The 19,199-nt window shown below is 33.5% G+C and overlaps 1 protein-coding gene across 1 annotated transcript in view; it reads left to right on the top strand.

The window, feature by feature from the left end:
* Positions 1-19,199, top strand: part of LOC126734464 (structural maintenance of chromosomes protein 2) — a 105,996-nt gene that overhangs the window by 16,360 nt on the left and 70,437 nt on the right. The window contains exons 6-7 of the mRNA XM_050438107.1: positions 4,457-4,610; positions 4,672-4,929. Coding sequence (XP_050294064.1) covers positions 4,457-4,610; positions 4,672-4,929 — 412 coding nt within the window. The remainder of the gene's footprint in view (positions 1-4,456; positions 4,611-4,671; positions 4,930-19,199) is intronic.

Here is a 19,199-nt window from a genome sequence, read left to right as displayed (position 1 = left end):
CAGTTAAAGGATATATTGTATTTTCGAGGAGATCTAAATAAATTTGTCCAATTAAATTTTCTTCCAAAGAAAATATAATTGCCTGAAGATTTTTGCCAGATTTGATTTTAAAAATTGCACAATATGTTTGTCGACGTTTTTTAGTGACTCAAGTTAAAGTGCAGAAGAAAGAAATGTGTTTACTCTGATTTGAAATTGAAGTTGAATTGAAAGTATTTAACTTGTAGTAGACTCACAGTTAATTTAATTCATGTCAGGGCACTTTATTATTATTTATATTTATAATTTAAATGCTGGTATTCTAAACAATAATTTGTCAAGCTAATGCACTCTTGTCATATACAGTTGAAACAGATTAAAAAAGTTAGGAAATAAATAAAAGCACTGCATATGCAATATTACCTAAAAAAGTGCCAAGTATAAGTTGCTGGCTAAACTTTTACGCCTGGGATTCCCATAAACCAAAGAGGCCTTCGATAGTTCAGGTATGAACATAATTAAAATTCTTGTCAGGTTGTAATATGTATTAATAAAAATCACTTGTGGTCTCTATTGACTGAAGGAGATGTGCTATCGGAAGTGAGCATTATCACAAAAGCCCAAAGTTATAAACTAGAAAATCAGAGCTAGGAAGCTCTGTGCAAAGCATCTGCTGATCTTGTTATTATCTTTAAAAGGTACAGGTTATCCGACAGTAAAATAATTGAGCTGTTTCGTGATTGTTTAACTTAAAAATAATTAGTCTTTTGAAACTCAATTGACTTAATTTCTTTGCTTGTGAAAGTTTGATTTCAAAGTCAGTACAGAGTTTGATTATAGTTAAGTAAAAACGCAGACATGGATGTCGAATGTGTCAATTATTTGTAATTGATTTGATTCTAAAATAAATATAATTTTCCGAAATATTTCATTGTAACAAATTTGGTAAACTTAAAACTATAATATAATGTTAGAACAGAACTAAGTAAAGTCGAAATTATTCCCATTTGTAGTTACGTCATCCAGGTGAGAAAAAACGTATGGCGTAGATAGTTTTGCCAATCAATATTAGGTTAGACACTTTACCATCGCCTTCAAAAATTAATAGTCTGCTATGTATTTTTATATGTTCAGAAATTAACAAATGATTTATTTTAGCAGCATATTATTATACTTTTATATTCGTGTATATACTTTCATTCCCAAAAAATTTAAAAAATCTTGTAGTATTTATTGTATTATTAACAAACTTAACAATTAACAAATATTATTATAATTAATCATAAATAATGGGACATAAACAACAAGTCCGAAACGGAATTGCACTTCAAATTGAGAATGTGATAGAGCGAGCCGCAGATGCAACAAAATTGAGCACAACAACGATCGCAAATATAAAGAAGAATAGGATAAAATCAGATCAGGATTACGCTGTTCATATATTTTCCAAGCAAAAGACTGCAAAAACCAAATCTACAACATATTTGAAAAGTAGAATTCGTCACGAGCAGTAGACGTAACAAAACCGAGCTTACAAAAATTGTGAATAATGGTATAAAATTATTTTAACTCACTGGGAAAAATTTACATACTGACAATTTAATTTACTTGTTCATGAAAAAAAATGCTGCTTGAAGGAATATGTTAACACATTAAAATGAAAATAACATTCCAAAAAATAAAACATACAAACTCAAAAAAAACACGCCATATGGCATTACCAAGTTAATGAAATTGCAACGATATGATTGAATACTTAAACGACGATCATAAAATAAAATTAGCTAGAACAAAAAAAGCTTAATCAATCTCGTCAGTATTATCAGAGTCAGAACTGAAATCAGAGATATTGTCTTCGTCATCGTCGTCTTCGTCAGTCGTAATCACAAGTGGCAGAATGTCATAGCAATGAAAATAACATTCCAAAAAATAAAACATACAAACTCAAAAAAAACACGCCATATGGCATTACCAAGTTAATGAAATTGCAACGATATGATTGAATACTTAAACGACGATCATAAAATAAAATTAGCTAGAACAAAAAAAGCTTAATCAATCTCGTCAGTATTATCAGAGTCAGAACTGAAATCAGAGATATTGTCTTCGTCATCGTCGTCTTCGTCAGTCGTAATCACAAGTGGCAGAATGTCATAGGCATCACACACTTGTATTGCCTCCCAAGCCTTTTCAATAACCTTTTCTGTATGAAAAACATATTTTTGCCAATGATCTATAGAAATTTTGTTTATTACCCTTTCCCATGTAGTCAGAACTTCTGAAGGTGACCCCTTAAAATTGGAAATATATTGATCATATTTTCGTTTACATTCCGACCATACTATATCAATTTCATTAAACTGGCAATGATATGGTGGCAGTCGCAAAGTTTTGTGTCCTAAAGGTTTAACATATTCATCAAGGAAGTACTTTTTTTCACTAGGGCAGTTTCTGCGTGCAATACTACATATTTTATCTTTCATGGCTTTTTCTGGAAAGCCAATATTCTTTTTCTTCAACCATTCGGTCAGTCTCTGCTTTGTCCAAGATTTTCTCGGGATTTCTTCTAATAAACCAGAATGGTAACTTGCATTGTCCATGATTATAAATGACTTTGGGGGAAGATATGGAACCAGCTGAGTTTTAAACCAGTTTTCGAAGTTTTTCCTGTTCATATTGTCATGATAATCTCCCCTCTTTAATCCACTCTTGAATATTACATTTGCACCCTTGATGAAGCCATCTTTGGTTCCGGCGTGGACCATGATATAACGATGACCTTAAAAATAAAAGATAATTCAATTCTCTTCTTTTAGAAATCATTCTTCCAGAACATAAATTTAATATAATTAATAAGTAATGTTCCATGCACATACGAGTAGTGCATGGAGTTAAATTCCCTTATATTGTCTTAGAGAGAAATTATATGAAACTATGAAACATATGAAATTATGAAGTTAGAGGGCCCTTACAAGAGCAATAGTTTTTATTAAAAAAAAAATCTAAAAAGATAACCAGATAATTTTTACCTTGACTGTTTTTCCTTGAATCCGTGTGCTTGGTGTCATCTTGCCAGCTACTATGAAATGATCCCTTGCTAAAAATCTACGTCTCGTCAATGAAAACTGGAGTAAAATCTTCCGGACCTACATTTCTATTTTTGATATACTTAAAAATTGATCCTTTTATGAACAATATTTGGCAAGTCCATCAAATATTTTCTGTTATTTGATTTTTTCCACTTGAAGTCTATACTATTGATCCATCTTCTTAAGGAGTCAATGGCAAACTCAAAATATTCAATTTCTTCCCTGAACTTTTCTCTTATTGTTGCCAATATTACATATTCTTTTCTGGCGTACATAGAATAAATTGTGTCCCGAATTCTATGTTTCAAATATGTTGTAATTTTGGTTTTTGCTGTCTTTTGCTTGGAAGATATACGGGCTGCGTAATCCTGATCTGATTTTATCCCATTCTTCTTTATATTTGCGATCGTTGTTGTGCTCAATATTGTTGCATCTGCGGCTCGCTGTATCACATTCTCAATTTGAAGTGCAATTCCGTTTCGGACTTGTTCCTTTTCCAGTCCAAAAAAAGTCAATATATTTAAAATCATCAGCTGCGATTCTTCGTTATACCTATTATATCTTTTTTTAGGCATTATCTAACACTTTTCGAAATAACTTTCAAGAACAAGTTGACAAACCAATATTTTTGATTGACAGTGACGGAAATTTCACATAACCTAGTATATAAAAGATAAATAATCATCAGACACCAATTTTTTTCAAAAGTTTGTTGTCGCCGCTGTTTGGAATAGGCTAAACAAAGATAAACACAAATGACGTCTTTACAAATGGGTATAATTTCGACTTTAGTATTGAGATGTTTGTAAAATGTAGTAACAGTGTTTTGCATTTTTGTCACTCTTGCAAGTCTTAAATTATATGCAATAATAAAATAATTTTATAGTGGAATGAACATAAGCAAAAATTGATATTTTCGATATTACACACTATCAATTTCCATTCTAATGTTACAATAAAGCAAACTTTAAGTCATCTCACAAGTATGCAATTAAAAATGTTAAAGGTTAGATTACACCCGTTTTGCCCAACTTAAGAACTGCTTGAATCGCGCAACCAACGCCTTCATTTGTTTGAAACCAATTTTTATACATAAATGGTCGGTGAATTTAAGAGTACCTTTACAATATCATGTATATTGTAAAGGCAGTAGTTATTTATTGCTATGATGGTACAGTTATTTGCTTTAGAAAAGTAGGGATATTTAACATGTTAAATTTATCTACGATTATGTCAAAACAGTCGGTGAACATTTTTTTAATCGAATATTAAATGCTTAATCATTACCGTTTCTATGAATGCATCTGCTAAGGATGGAGAGTTAGTCCAAAATAGAGAGCTTAGATAATAGTCTAATAATAATAATTTATGAATAAATAACATTTTAGAGCAAACACTGAAAATCAACAGGCTTCTATGCAACTTGCTTTCCTTGAGAAACAATTAAAATCAAAGGAAAGAGAAGCTGGTGCTAGTTCAACAGATTATGACACTGATCAAAAGAAACTTAAAAAAATGGAAGCTGACGTGGTGCAACTAGAGGTAATAAAAGCGAAAAAAAGACACTTGACTTTTTAATTTTACCTTGATATACATTTTACAGAATTCTATGAAACGACTAAATTTTTCCGAAGACCGAATGTCGGAGCTTCAGAATATGCGCCGAACAATACAACAAGCAACAAGAAGTATGAGGGATAGGGTTGATAATTTTGAAGCTTCGAAGCCATATACTTCATTCAAATATAGAGATCCAGAACCTAATTTTAATAAGTCTGGTGTAAAAGGGGTGGTTTGTAAATTATTTAAGTGCAAAGATACTACATATGCTACCGCCTTGGAGACTGCGGCGGGTGCAAAGGTAAGAGTTTTTAAATTATTAATTTCTGAATATTTATAATTATTTACTGTCAAAATGATTTACTAATAATGAAATTATTTACGTTGAAAATATGAGAGATTTTAGTTGAAAAATCTAAAACTTTAGTATAGTTTCGGTTAGGGATAATTTATTTTTACTTGATCTGGGTAGATCAGAATTTTTATCTGCTGTACTTATACCATAGATATAACGAGACAAACAGTTTTATCTTACGGACAGAAATGGCAAGGGCGCTTCTATTGGTTCCGCATTAAATATTTTAAGAAGCAGAGGGCTAAATTTTTAATTCTTAATTTAAGGCATTTTTACTGTTTCATTGGTGTCGCGTCCTAAAATATTGATTCGAAATTATCTCTATACATGTCAGTTTCTAAAATATAAAAGAGGGAAGTGGCTTTGTTGCTTGTGGGATAGGACGAAATTATCAGCCCACATATATGTATATTCGCAGCAAAATGTTTATTATAAATGTTTATTTATGTTTATCCTTCAACCATGTTAAACACATTGCAAATGGCGGTGTTCTTGTCACAGTTGAACCTAATAGCGCAGGAAAAATGAAGGATCTGGCCAATGAGAAACTTAGGGAAGACTACGAGATTCGAGAACTTCAGTCGACAATGCTGTTGATACGAATAGTTGGTTTATCAGAAGATTACTCTAACGAAGCACTAGAATTTCATTTGCGGTCTCAAAATAAATTGTTGTTTAGTGGTGCATCTAGGATGAGTGTACTTAAGGTCTGGCCTACAAAAAAAAAATGAAACTATATTTCAGGCTACTTTACGTTTAGATACTTTTACTTTTAAAAAGCTAATTGATCAAAAAAGAATTGTTGTAGGTCTTGACAATTGCAACATTTATGACTCCACGTCAATAACACGCTGTTTTAGATGCAATGTTCTTGGTCATTCAGTGAAGTTTTGCCAAGGTAACGTCGTTTGTCCTCTTTGCGCAGGCGCACATGAAGTTAGAATGTGCACATTAAAAGCAGCAGATAAAAAAAATTATAAGTGTGCTAATTGCGAGTCTTTAAAAAATAAATATAAATTGAATATTGAAATCAATCACGCTGCTTGGGACCATTCTGCTTGCTATGCATACAAACAATCTAATAGCAAATTCAAGTCCGATATTTTTGGGTCCACTCTGTAGCAACCAACTTTATTGGTTTCCCCCAACCTGCAAGGTAAAACCGCCTGCCCTCTCTCTCGTGGTTCCTGCGGCTCGCATTCAGTCGAGTCTCGGCAGCATGATCGTTGCAATGACCTTCGCATCTGTTATCAAAACGTTAGAGGACTTCGCTCGAAAACAAAAGTACTTTACAATTCTCTTTTAACATGCAATTTTGACGTTATTGCTTTGGCCGAGACTTGGCTGAATGATGGGATTTATAGCTCGGAACTTTTTCCGAATGCGTACTCTGTCTACCGCTGCGATAGAAACTATGCAGAGATGTCCGAGAAGAGGGGCGGGGGGGTGGCATTAGCAGTAAAGCAGTCATTTTCGGTGGTAAAGTTAAACTTGGCGCTTGCTTATAACCTTAAAAATATTATTGAAATCATAGGTATAAAAATTATATTTGAGCACTCTTATGTATATGTTATTTTAATATACATACCACCCGGACTTAATGCTGATATATATGAAAATATTTTTGAATACTTATCTTCTTTAACCTATCTTTTCAACTCAAAAATAATTTTGCTAGGAGACTTTAATATACCTGAGTATATTAATTATTCGGAAAATTCATTATCATCCAACAGATTAAACCAGATTATTTATACTTTAAACTTTTTTGACTGGAATCAGGTAAATTTTATTAAAAATTCTCAAGGTAAATTATTGGATGTGGTCATTACATCAGAGCCTCAATTCTGTACTGTGGAGCGATGCTACGACTTCTTGGTTGACGAGGAAGCTATCCATCCTTCGTTATTTATAAGGTTCAATTATACCCCTGACAAAAAGTTTAATAACTGTAAAATAGATAATATTTTTTATAACTTTAAAAAAGCTGACCTCAGATTGTTATATGACAGTTTTCTTAGAGTTGATTGGAGTGATTTGGAAGCAGTTAAAAATGTTAATACTGCTATGAACATTTTCTATCTGAAGATTTATTCTTGTCTTGATATGTATGTTCCGAAAACTGCAAAAAGAGCTCGTACCTACCCGTCCTGGTTTTCTTTTGAAATAGTAAGAGACATAAAACAAAAACATAAATTTTGGATAAAATTTAGACGCTTTCATTTTCAACAAGATTTAATAAATTTTCGAGAATTGCGTTCTAAAATAAAAAGAAATGTTGAGCTGTCATACAAACAATACTGTGCGAGACTTGAGAATGATTTAAACTCGCAGCCTAATAACTTTTGGAAGTTAATTCGGAGTTCACAAAAAAATAACTCCCTGCCCCAAAATATGTTTGATCAACAAGGAACTTTGTTATCGGATCCGAGTATTACTGATGCATTTGCAGCTTTCTTTCGGAGCTCATACACGACTTTTAGTTCACCTTAAGCCTTTAACTCTAATAATATTCAGACACCGTACCCGGAGTGCATAACCATAACTAGATTTACTGAAAACGAGGTATTAAGTGCTTTAAAAACTATAAAACCCACACCGATAGTTGGACCTGACAAAATACCCGCATTTCTTTTATCAGACTGTAGACATGTTTTTGCAAAACCATTAACAATTCTTTTTAACTTGGCCCTTAAACAAGAATGTTTTCCTGATCTTTGGAAGTCGTCTAAAATTGTTCCCATACATAAAAAGAATGACAAAAACATGGTTGAAAATTACCGGCCTATCACAATAATAAATAACTTCTCCAGATGTTTTGAGCGCGCACTTCATTCTGCTTTATATCCTAAAATGGGGAGTCTTATAAATACTCGACAACATGGATTCATGAAAGGTAGATCTACCACTACAAATTTGATTTCTCTTACAGAAAATATCACCGAATCAATAAATGCAAACTCTCAAGTCGATGTTATTTATACAGACTTTTCAAAAGCATTTGACCGACTAGACCACAACATTCTCATTAATAATTTCGACCTATATTATGGATTTTCTTCTTCTTTGTCAAATCTTTTACAGTCCTATCTTACCGAGCGACCACAACACGTGGAATGTTTTGGTCGTAGTTCGGTGCAGATAGTTGCCACTTCCGGAGTCCCACAGGGCTCAATTCTGGGACCACTTCTTTTCAACTCATTCATTAATACAATATCTGACCAACTTGATGTTAATAGCCTGCTGTACGCAGATGACAAAAAACTATATATTAGAATTGACTCTATTTTGGATTGTGAGCAGCTACAAAATAATTTAAGTCTTTTGAATACATGGTGTAAAAATAATAATCTACCCCTTAATGCGGCTAAATGTAATGTTGTCTCATTTGGCTTAAAGAAAAACTTCATTACTTACAACTATACCATAGATGATGTTATTCTGCCTAGATCAACTGAATTTAGAGATTTAGGGGTGATCTTTGACAGCTCTTTCTCTTTTCAACCGCATATTTTAGATATTGTCAAGCGCAGTTATAGAATGTTGGGATATATCATCAGGAACTCGCAAAATTTTAATAATGTTCTTAGTCTAAAAATCCTGTACTTTTCTTATGTCAGATCAATATTGGAATATGCATCCCAAGTTTGGTCACCATATTATACAAATCATATTCATGAATTTGAAAATATTCAACGAAAATTTCTCAAATATCTTTGGTACAAGAGTGACGGAGTGTACCCAGAAATTGGTTTCCCACATCAGCGTTTATTGGAAAGATTTTCGTTTGCTTTGCTGGAGGATCGGCGAAAATCCGCTGATTTGCAATTTTTATTTAAGTTGGTAAATAATATTATTGATTCACCAGATCTATTGCAGCAACTAAATTTTCATGTGCCTCGCATATCAGCAAGGAATACATCAACTTTTTACCTATCAAGACCTATAACCAACATTTGTAAATTTTCTCCTCTGCGCAGAGCATGTAACATACATGACTCTGTTCTGGATCAGTGTGACATCTTTAATTGCAGTTTGTCGGAAATTAAAAGAGTACACTTTTCCTAGATGTTTTACTTTTAATTTACTTTGTCTATATTTCTTTTAATACCATTTGCTTGTAATTATTGATAATATTGTATTCTTTTTAATTTTCTTAAGATACCTATGTTTTGTAATTTATTGTTGTAATTTTCCCACTCATTAATTGGAATTTATTCTGTGGAGTGGTGTAAATAAATAAATAAATAAATAAATAAATAAATAATTATTAGGTTAGCAGAGCGCTTTCGGCGAATGAGCCATCATCAGTTCTAACTGAAAGTAAGTTAAATAAATGTGTTTTTTTTCATTTGTTTTATGAGATAAAATGTACTCGCTTATCAGTTAAGCACAGGGGTTCCATGTAGTAGGAACAACATTGTAACAAATTACCACAACATTTAAAAGCATTTAAGATTGCAAATAACACAACGCTAAGTGTAGAAAGACGTACAATATTTAAAAAAGGGAGATGTTAGTATCCTTCCATGTTTATTGTGTTAAAAGGCGGGAAACAGAACGTTAAAATAGGTTTGTCATCCTACTGTCAACTTCAGATTCAGCGTCAAACCTGTAGAAAATAGTGGCAACAAATCGGTCTAGAAACATTGACCATAAAATTGTCACAAAAGTTGGATGATAAAACAAAATCGTGCAACAAACTAGACTTTAACAGTGAGTCTTCATCTGTGTGTGGGTAAAAAACCTGAAAACAGGTTCTAATTTATTTATAGGGGTAAAAAGATGTTAGTTATAAAATTGTTAATTGTGCAGTCTCCTGTGTAACGGAATGTAAGGTCTATTGAGGTTTACTTGTATATTTAAACATGAGGGATTATTGTTCAGCTTATTAGTGATATAAATGTCTTCTAGAAAATCCAGTCGGTTGTAATTTTTAGAAGTAACTTGTTGAAAAATTTTAGAATTAGACATTGGGATAAAATTATGGTTACTCGATCTTACATGTTCACCAAATTCAGAAAAGGGCTTACTTAAGGGTTCAGCTATGCATGTCTTTAAGGCTTTAAAACTTACTATTAAAAGGAAAAAATCTTGAGCAAGGCAATGGTTAAGTAATGTTATTCAGGAAATAAGAATATTGCTGTTAAGTTTGTCTTCAAGGTAACAATATTTATAGATGTTAAAAAAAAGACAATAAATTTATTTCTTTACCATTCATTAATTCTTATCTAAATAAGAAAATTAACAATACCTTCATTAAACACCAGTCAAAATTTCCCAAGTTCGATTTTGGTTAATACCAGGGATATAATTGATACATCATCAAAAAGTGGTATTTACAGGTTACAGTTTGATTTGTGTGACTGTTCATACTGTTCATGGGACGTACTTGTAGACTCGTGTGCGTAACTGACAAGTGAGTATATTTTATCTCGCTATCTTTAATTTTCACTTTTTTAAGATCATTTTCACTATATCAAAAAAAATCAAAATCACATTCAACTCACTTTCAGTTTCCAGTACTGATGATGGCTCATACGCCAAAAGCGCTCTGCTAAGCTAATAAATAATAAACGTTTTGCTCCGAATATACTTGGTTTGATTATTTCCTATAAAATATAAGGCAAATTATAACCATCTAGATAATTTTGATCTTCTTTTATTGTTAAATACATGCCTATACAGGATTATTCACCACATATGAAGCGCAATATTCTGGCTAAACTAGATAAAAGGTTAAAAAAAAGAGGAATATTAGAGGCTATTAGCTTTTAAAATTATTTTCATGACAAACAGGGTGTTTCCAAAGTGAAAAAGCATATCAAAGTTAGGTTTTTTTTTTAAATAGAACACTTTGTATATTATTTGATTTTTGGATTCTACATCATAAATAAAGGTAGGTTTTATTAAGGTTTACCCAGCTTAAAAATTAAAGTGTTCGAAATATTTTGTGTTTTGTCAAAATACTACATATTTGCACTGAGGGAGCACTAAACTATAAAATTTTACATTTCATTTGAAAAAAAGTGACTATTTTATACAGGACGTTCAAAAATTAGATTTAAATTATTACAGTTTTTACATGGCATTAAGTTGCTTAATTTAAATGGAACATCCAGTATTTTATATCACCAAGTGAGACAATGAATTCTTTCTCAAATTTATTAAGATCTTCCTATAACTAGACCTTCTCATTTTATTTTATTAGAACCTAAAAGAAATGGGGAGGTTTTTGGTTACCCTTGCGACTATTGTAGAAGCATGGTCTGTCAAAGCTGCAGTGATTTAAGTGCTACTGAAATCAGGGCAGTGGTGTTAAGCAAGAGATCTATGCCCTTCTACTGTAAAGAGTGCTTAGGCAGCGTCAAGCAGCTGCTGGGACTGATCGATCGTGTAGAAGTACTTGAAAGCGATGTTGGAGTGCTGAAGACTGAAATATCTAAACTGCCTGTTGTACTGGATGAACTTGAAAGGGTCAGGACAAACTTGGATGCATTACAGGTGGAGGTTACCTCATCTAAGATGCCATTGGCTTCCAATGGCAAGTCTCAACAACCACCACTTAGTCAATCAAACGCCGAGGCTAGTAATGTTGTGTTGCAGGAAATTATGGAGAGGCAAAAACGTACCTGCAATTGAATGCTTTTTAACCTAAAGTCCGAGTCGTCTGAAGATCCGACTTTCACAGCAGAAATCTCTACTCTGCTTAACTGACCCTCTGTGATCATTAACACAGGTTAATTAATCTGATCCTTAACACAGGTATTTTTCCCAATATCTGGAAGCAAGCTAAAGTTTGCCCTATCTTTAAAAAGGGCGATGCTGGAACAATAGAGAATTACCGCCCTATATCCATTCTATGCAATTTCTCAAAGTTATTCGAGTTGGCTCTTTATAAATTAATTTTTCCCAAGGTTAAGTCCATGCTGGCCAACGATCAACATGGCTTTGTTTCTGGCCGCTCATGTACTACAAACCTAGCATTCTTCTCTCAGTTTGTGTGCGAAGCACTTAATGATAGAAGTCAAATCGATGTTATCTACACAGACTTTCAAAAGGCTTTTGACCAGATTGACCACTTCATCCTATTAAATAAGCTTGAACGCCAGTTTGGATTCTCCGATCGCTTGATAAAGCTCCTTAACTCCTATTTAGTTGACCGCTCTCAGTTTGTAGTGGTCGAAGGCTTTAGATCTGCTTGTTTTTCACCCACCTCTGGAGTTCCTCAGGGCTCTTACTTGGGCCCCCTTCTCTTTAACGTTTTCGGTAATGACTTGATCTCCACCCTCAATTGCTCTCGGTTAGCATATGCTGATGACCTAAAGCTTTTCCATAGGATTGACTCTATAGCAGATTGTGGTCTACTGCAAGAGAACATCAATACTGTACACCATTGGTGCACTTTGAACCGGCTTAACCTTAATGTTTCCAAGTGTAATGTGGCCAGCTACTTTTGTATCAAAAGTCCAATTGCCTTTAATTACTCAGTTAATAGAGAGTCTCTGGCAAGGTCTACCTGTTTCAAGGATCTTGGAGTCACCTTTGACCAAAAATTTTCTTTTATCCCTCACATCGAAGATACTGTTTCTAGAGCTACTCGCATGCTAGGCTTTATTATTAGAAATTGCAAACTTTTTTTGAACACTGCCACTGCCAAAACTCTCTACTATGCATTTGTTAGATCCAGGCTGGACTACTGCTCCCTCATTTGGTCTCCCATTTACAACCAGCACATTCACCTATTAGAATCAGTCCAACGGCGATTCCTTAAATGTTTGGCATTTAAGGATGATGGAGTCTATCCTCCAAGGGGTTTTGACCATAACCTGCTGCTCTCTAGATATACTGAACGGTCACTTGCGAAGAGGAGAGAAATGCATTCGGTGAAATTCTTGTTTAATTTATTTAACCATAAAATTGACTGCCCATCCCTTTTGCAAAGGATTTGCTTTCATATACCACGCCCAGGATCCAGACAGTGTCCAGCTTTTAACTTGGACACAGCCAGGTCCAATATTCTGTACCAGAGTCCTATTCACTTTATGTGTCAAAACTTTAACACTGATTATATTTATTATTATATTGCTGATTCTTGTGACATTCACCATGACGATTTGGCACTTGAATCACCTGCGTATGGTCGGTGGGGGAGGCTAGGCTAGGTTATTTAGTTTTTAGTTATTTAGTTTTTAGCTTGAATACATTTATTTACTAATTTTTTTTTTGCTCTTTTGATTTACATTAATTCTTGATTCTTATCCTAATTTAGTGTTGATTTTTTATTATTTATTTTCTCAAGTTCACTACATTTTTTTTTTATTATATAGCAATTCTTTTATAGTTCTTTTATAGTTTAGTTGCATTAATCTATTACAATTCATGCATTCGTACATTTATATATTTAATTGATTTTCCTGTAACTGGGTATATGTAACCTGTTGGAAATAAAGCTTATTATTAACGATGTGTGTGGCCGTAATATTCCTATATCCAAGGCGTCTAGATTTGGAAAACCCAACTGTAATGGCTGCAGACCAGTTAAGATCACACTGGTGAACCATGGGGATGTCGGATTCCTACTGAAGAACAGAAGTAAGTTCTCAGGAAGAAAGATATACATTGAGTCTGACCTTACCCCAGCTCAGTTGGAACACCTTAATAAAGTCAAAAAAGAACTAAGGCTGCACAGGGACCGTGGTAAGGATAACCTCTTCATTAAGTATAGCAATGGTATTCCCTTAATAGCGGCAAAAAACCAAGGGCAACCACCTCTCCCTCCTCCCACTCCTTAAAACATCTAGTTTCTTGCTATTACCAGAATACCCGCGGCCTGCGCTCCAAGACCAATACCTTCTTTAGTTCTGCGTCTACTTCTGGCTATGATATTATCTCCATCACAGAAACTTGGCTCCAAAATGATATACTTGATGGTGAAATCCTTCCCAACTCATACGTAATGTACCGCTCTGACAAAAGAACTGACCTTGTTGCTGCTTCAAGGGGTGGTGGTGTTCTACTGGGGATTCTGAACCACCTCTCCTCGGAAGCCCTCGACCTCACTGCGATCAGCCAAAAAATACCGGAAATCGACCTGGTAGGATGGAGAGTCAAATTTAATCATTTTATTCTGTATATTTTTGTATTGTACGTTCCTCCTTCCATCGACTCCGTGCAATTAGAACGCTTTCTCGAAGCCTTTTCCGTGGTTAATGTAATCTATTCTGAACATGTGATTATCCTGGGAGACTTTAATGTCCCCACTTATATTGAACATTCGGTATCTCATAATAGTAAACGTCAACTTCTAAGTAATTTTTTTGATTTCCTAAACTATAAGTAATTCAATAACGTGGTAAATAACAATCTTCGCTGTTTGGATTTAATCTTTGCAAGTTTTAATATCTCTGTCCTTGCAACAGCGGTGCATCTCTTGTCCCGGAGGATACCTACCATCCTTCTCTGTCATTTGAATTCCATGCAGGCCTTATCTCTCTCAATAACCTACCCCTTAATAAAGCTAAAATAAAAAAATTTAATTTTAGAAAGGCTAACTTTCCGTTTTTGTATCAGCTGCTGCTAGATACTGATTGGTCGCCTGTCATGGTGCAGCAGGACGTCAACTCTGCATGTGATGTTTTTTATGATATACTGAACAACACTTTCGCTAGAGCGGTACCCTTCAAGGTAAAACGTAAAAGACGTTTCCCTCCCTGGTTTTCGGGGGACATAATTCGTAATATATATAAAAAGGAAAGAGCATTTCGTGATTTTAAGATTTCCAAGTCTAATCATCATCTAGAGATTTTTAGATCTCTGTGCAAGACAATTAAAGCTCTAACTGCACAAGCCTACAAAATGTACATCCATAGTATTGAGAACAAAATTACCTCCGATCCGAGTGAATTTTGCTCTTTTATTCGAAGCAAACGTAATCAGTCTCAAATCCCCGGCTCAATGAAGCTTTCTAACCAATCATACAATACGCCTGATAGCATTGTGTCCGCTTTTGGAGATTATTTCAGGAGTGTATACACGAACTCACTTCCCAGCGATCATCCTGTCGTCTCTGAACCTCCCTTAACTTGCATAGACGTCGTCGCGCTCGCGGCTACCGACATTATAATGGCAAGCAAGTGTCTCAAAAGCAAAATGACCTCTGGCCCAGATCTAATTCCTAGTTTTTTAGCTAAGGACTGCTCTATTGCACTTACAGACCCTCTGCTCCACATTTTTAATCTGATTCTTAACACAGGTATTTTTCCCAATATCTGGAAGCAAGCCAAAGTTTGCCCTATCTTTAAAAAGGGCGATGCTGGGACAATAGAGAATTACCGCCCTATATCCATTCTGTGCAATTTCTCAAAGTTATTCGAGTTAGCTCTTTATAAATTAATTTTTCCCAATGTTAAGTCCATGCTGGCCAACGATCAACATGGCTTTGTTTCTGGCCGCTCATGTACTACAAACCTAGCATTCTTCTCTCAGTTTGTGTGCGAAGCACTTAATGATAGAGGTCAAATCGATGTTATCTACTCAGACTTTCAAAAGGCTTTTGACCAGATTGACCACTTCATCCTATTAAATAAGCTTGAACGCCAGTTTGGATTCTCCAATCGCTTGATAAAGCTCCTTAACTCCTATTTAGTTGACCGCTCTCAGTTTGTAGTGGTCGAAGGCTTTAGATCTGCTTGTTTTTCACCCACCTTTGGAGTTCCTCAGGGCTCTAACTTGGGCCCCCTTCTCTTTAAGGGGGTTTTCGCTAATGACTTGATCTCCACCCTCAATTGCTCTTGGTTAGCATATGCTGATGACCTAAAGCTTTTCCATAGGATTGACTCTATAGCAGATTGTGGTCAACTGCAAGAGAACATCAATACTGTACACCATTGGTGCACTTTGAACCGGCTTAACCTTATTGTTTCCAAGTGTAATGTGGCCAGCTACTTTCGAATCAAAAGTCCAGTTGTTTTTAATTACTCAGTTAATGGAGAGTCTCTGGCAAGGTCTACCTGTTTTAAGGATCTTGGAGTCACCTTTGACCAAAAATTTTCTTTTATCCCTCACATCGAAGATACTGTTTCTAGAGCTACTCGCATGCTGGGCTTTATTATTAGAAATTACAAACTTTTTTCGAACACTGCCACTGCCAAAACTCTCTACTATGCATTTGTTAGATCTCATTTGGTCTCCCATTTACAACCAGCACATTCACCTATTACAATCAGTCCAACGGCGATTCCTTTAAATGTTTGGCATTTAAGGATGATGGAGTCTATCCTCCAAAAGGTTTTAACCATAACCTGCTGCTCTCTGGATATACTGAACAGTCACTTGCGAAGAGGAAAGAAATGCATGCTGAGCATTCGCATTCGGTGAAATTCTTGTTTAATTTACTTAACCATAAAATTGACTGCCCATCCTTTTGCAAAGGATTTGCTTTCATATACCACGCCCAGGATCTAGACAGTGTCCAGCTTTTAACTTGGACACAGCCAGGTCCAACATTCTGTACCAGAGTCCTATTCACTTTATGTGTCAAAACTTTAACACTATTGCTGATTCTTGTGACATTCACCATGACAATTTGGGCACTTATTTTGAGTCACCTGCGTATGGTCGGTGGGGGAGGCTAGGTTATTTAGTTTTTAGTTATTTAGTTTTTAATTTGAATACATTTATTTACTCATTTTTTTTCTGCTCTTTTGATTTAAATTAATTATTGATTCTTATCCTAATTTAGTGTTGATTTTTTATTATTTATTTTCTCAAACTCACTACTTTTTTTATTATATAGCAAATCTTTTAGTTTAGTTGCATGAATCTAATACAGTTCATGCATTCGTACTTGTACATTTATATATTTAATTGATTCTCCTGTAACTGGGTATATGTAACCTGTTGGAAATAATGCTTATTATTATTATTATTATTATTATTATTATTATTATTATTATTATTATTATTATTATTATTATTATTATTATTATTATTATTATTATTATTATTATTATTATTATTATTATTATTATTATTATTATTATTATTATTATTATTATTATTATTATTATTATTATTATTATTATTATTATTATATAAAATAGCAATATTTAAAATGAGGAGTTTTTTAAAACTTATACCTTAATATTTCATATTAGGCGATAACAAATGGCATACCTATTATTTTCTTGTAATTTTTCTATTATTTTATTAATTTTTTGTATGTAAAAGTAACTAATTTATGTGGGTAATCAAGTTTAAGTTTAAATAGTTCCAGCTTTTAAGATAGAATGACATGCTAAGTTGAAATTAGACACTTGATTATAATTGATTACAACATGCAACACAATACATTAGCAATAGATAAAAATTAAGACTGTATTAACAATGTATCTATTTAACTGACCATTATAATACATTATACTTAAGAAAAAAAAATAACAATTACAGAATATGCTCAAAATGATAACACCCCCTTTCCAAAATTTACAATGACTTTTGACAGCATTTGTGAAGTAATACTTTGAAAAGCGTCTGTTATCTGCTCTTTCATATTTTCTGGTGTGATCGGGGGTAACTTAAAAACAAAATGTTTCACATATGCCAGTAAGAAAAAAATCCGGAGCTGTTAAATTCGGGGATCTTAGAGACCTTCGGTAGCATCCTATCCCTTTCTATCCATCGGTATATTATTTAAAAATTGCCCACAGTGGAAATGTGGCAGTGCTCCATCCATTTGAAGCCAAATATTATTCCTCTCATTATATATAAAAACAGATGATTTATGATGATTGGACTGATTGGATTAGGATGATTGGTTGGGTTGGGTTGATTTATGATTTGTGACCATTTATGTTTTATGATGATTATATGAACTGCTCTAAACGCATGCAAATTGAAATCGGAGTAATGATGAAATTATGTCTGTGAAAAAAAACTATTATTGGAAAAAATCCATTCATCATTCAACCTTATTCAAGACTCATATACAAAATTCAACTCTTCTATTAAAATCATTTCCCAAAAGTTCTTGGAGATGATAAAATTTATAGGGATGAAAGGGATTTCGATTTAGTACCCTAGAAACACTTGCTTGACTAATGTTATGATTTTCTGCAATATGGTTTTACCTGATATGAGGATCGTCGACAATTTCAGCAATAACGGCCAACTCAATATCTTTATTTTCCGTTATGGGTTTTCTTTTTTTTAGGATCTGTCTTGTACTCAACACTTCCAGTTTCTTTAAATTGACAAACAGTCTTTCAAAAGCGGTCTTATTTATATGATTTCTATCGGGAAACCTTCCAATGTAGACACGATATGCTAACAAGCTATTTTACAGACATTCACCAAGAATAAATACCATGTCAGGTTTTCTCTAGGGTAAATTTTAATTTTCAATAAAGTGATTTAAGTAAATAAAACTGTTAAAAAAGCCTTAATTATTAAATGAGGACTTCAAAAAGGCATTTAAGTAACTGACAAATAAATTATGAACATGATTTGCCAACCTGTCATCGCCTACTCAGTGAGTATTGAATAAATAGGAAAAAAATCAACATTTATTTTGAAAAATGTAATTTTCATAAAAATGTTTGTGTAAAGTTTAGATATAGGCAGTCCTTAGTAAATTCGAAAAATAATTCATTGTCACACTTATTAGAAATTTAAAATACAGGGGTTTCATTTAAATTAAGCAACTTATCGCCTTCTCTATAATAATTTAAATCTAATTTTTGAACGTCCTGTATAAAATAGTAGCTTTTTTACAAATTAAATGTAAAATTTGATGATTTAGTGCTCCTCAGTGCAAATATAGTAAAAGAAACCTACCTAACCTAACACCTACCTTTATTTCCTATGTAGAATCCAAAAATCAATTAATATACAGAAAGCTCCATTAAAAAAAAACATAACTTTGATATAATTCTGCCAGACACGCTGTATGTTATGAAAATAATTTTAAAAGATACTTCTGGAACTCCTCTGATATTTCCAATTTTTATATTTTTTTTTATTCTGTGGTTAGCCGAAATATTCCGTCTCGTATGTCGTGAATAGCCCTCTATATAAAGGTGACAAAGTGTTTTGCAGCAAGCAGTTTTTGGTGCAAAGTGTTGTGAACTTTTAGTATTAATAATTTTAGAAAATATAGGCGAAATATTTTACGAATTATTTCCTTATTCAACGATATCTGGTTAGGTGTTTGTTGT

This window comes from Anthonomus grandis, chromosome 3 (assembly GCF_022605725.1).
Source record: "Anthonomus grandis grandis chromosome 3, icAntGran1.3, whole genome shotgun sequence".
Taxonomy (NCBI): Eukaryota; Metazoa; Arthropoda; class Insecta; order Coleoptera; family Curculionidae; genus Anthonomus; species Anthonomus grandis.
The sequence above is the reverse complement of the archived record's forward strand: the minus strand, read 5'-3'. Positions and strand labels throughout refer to the sequence as shown.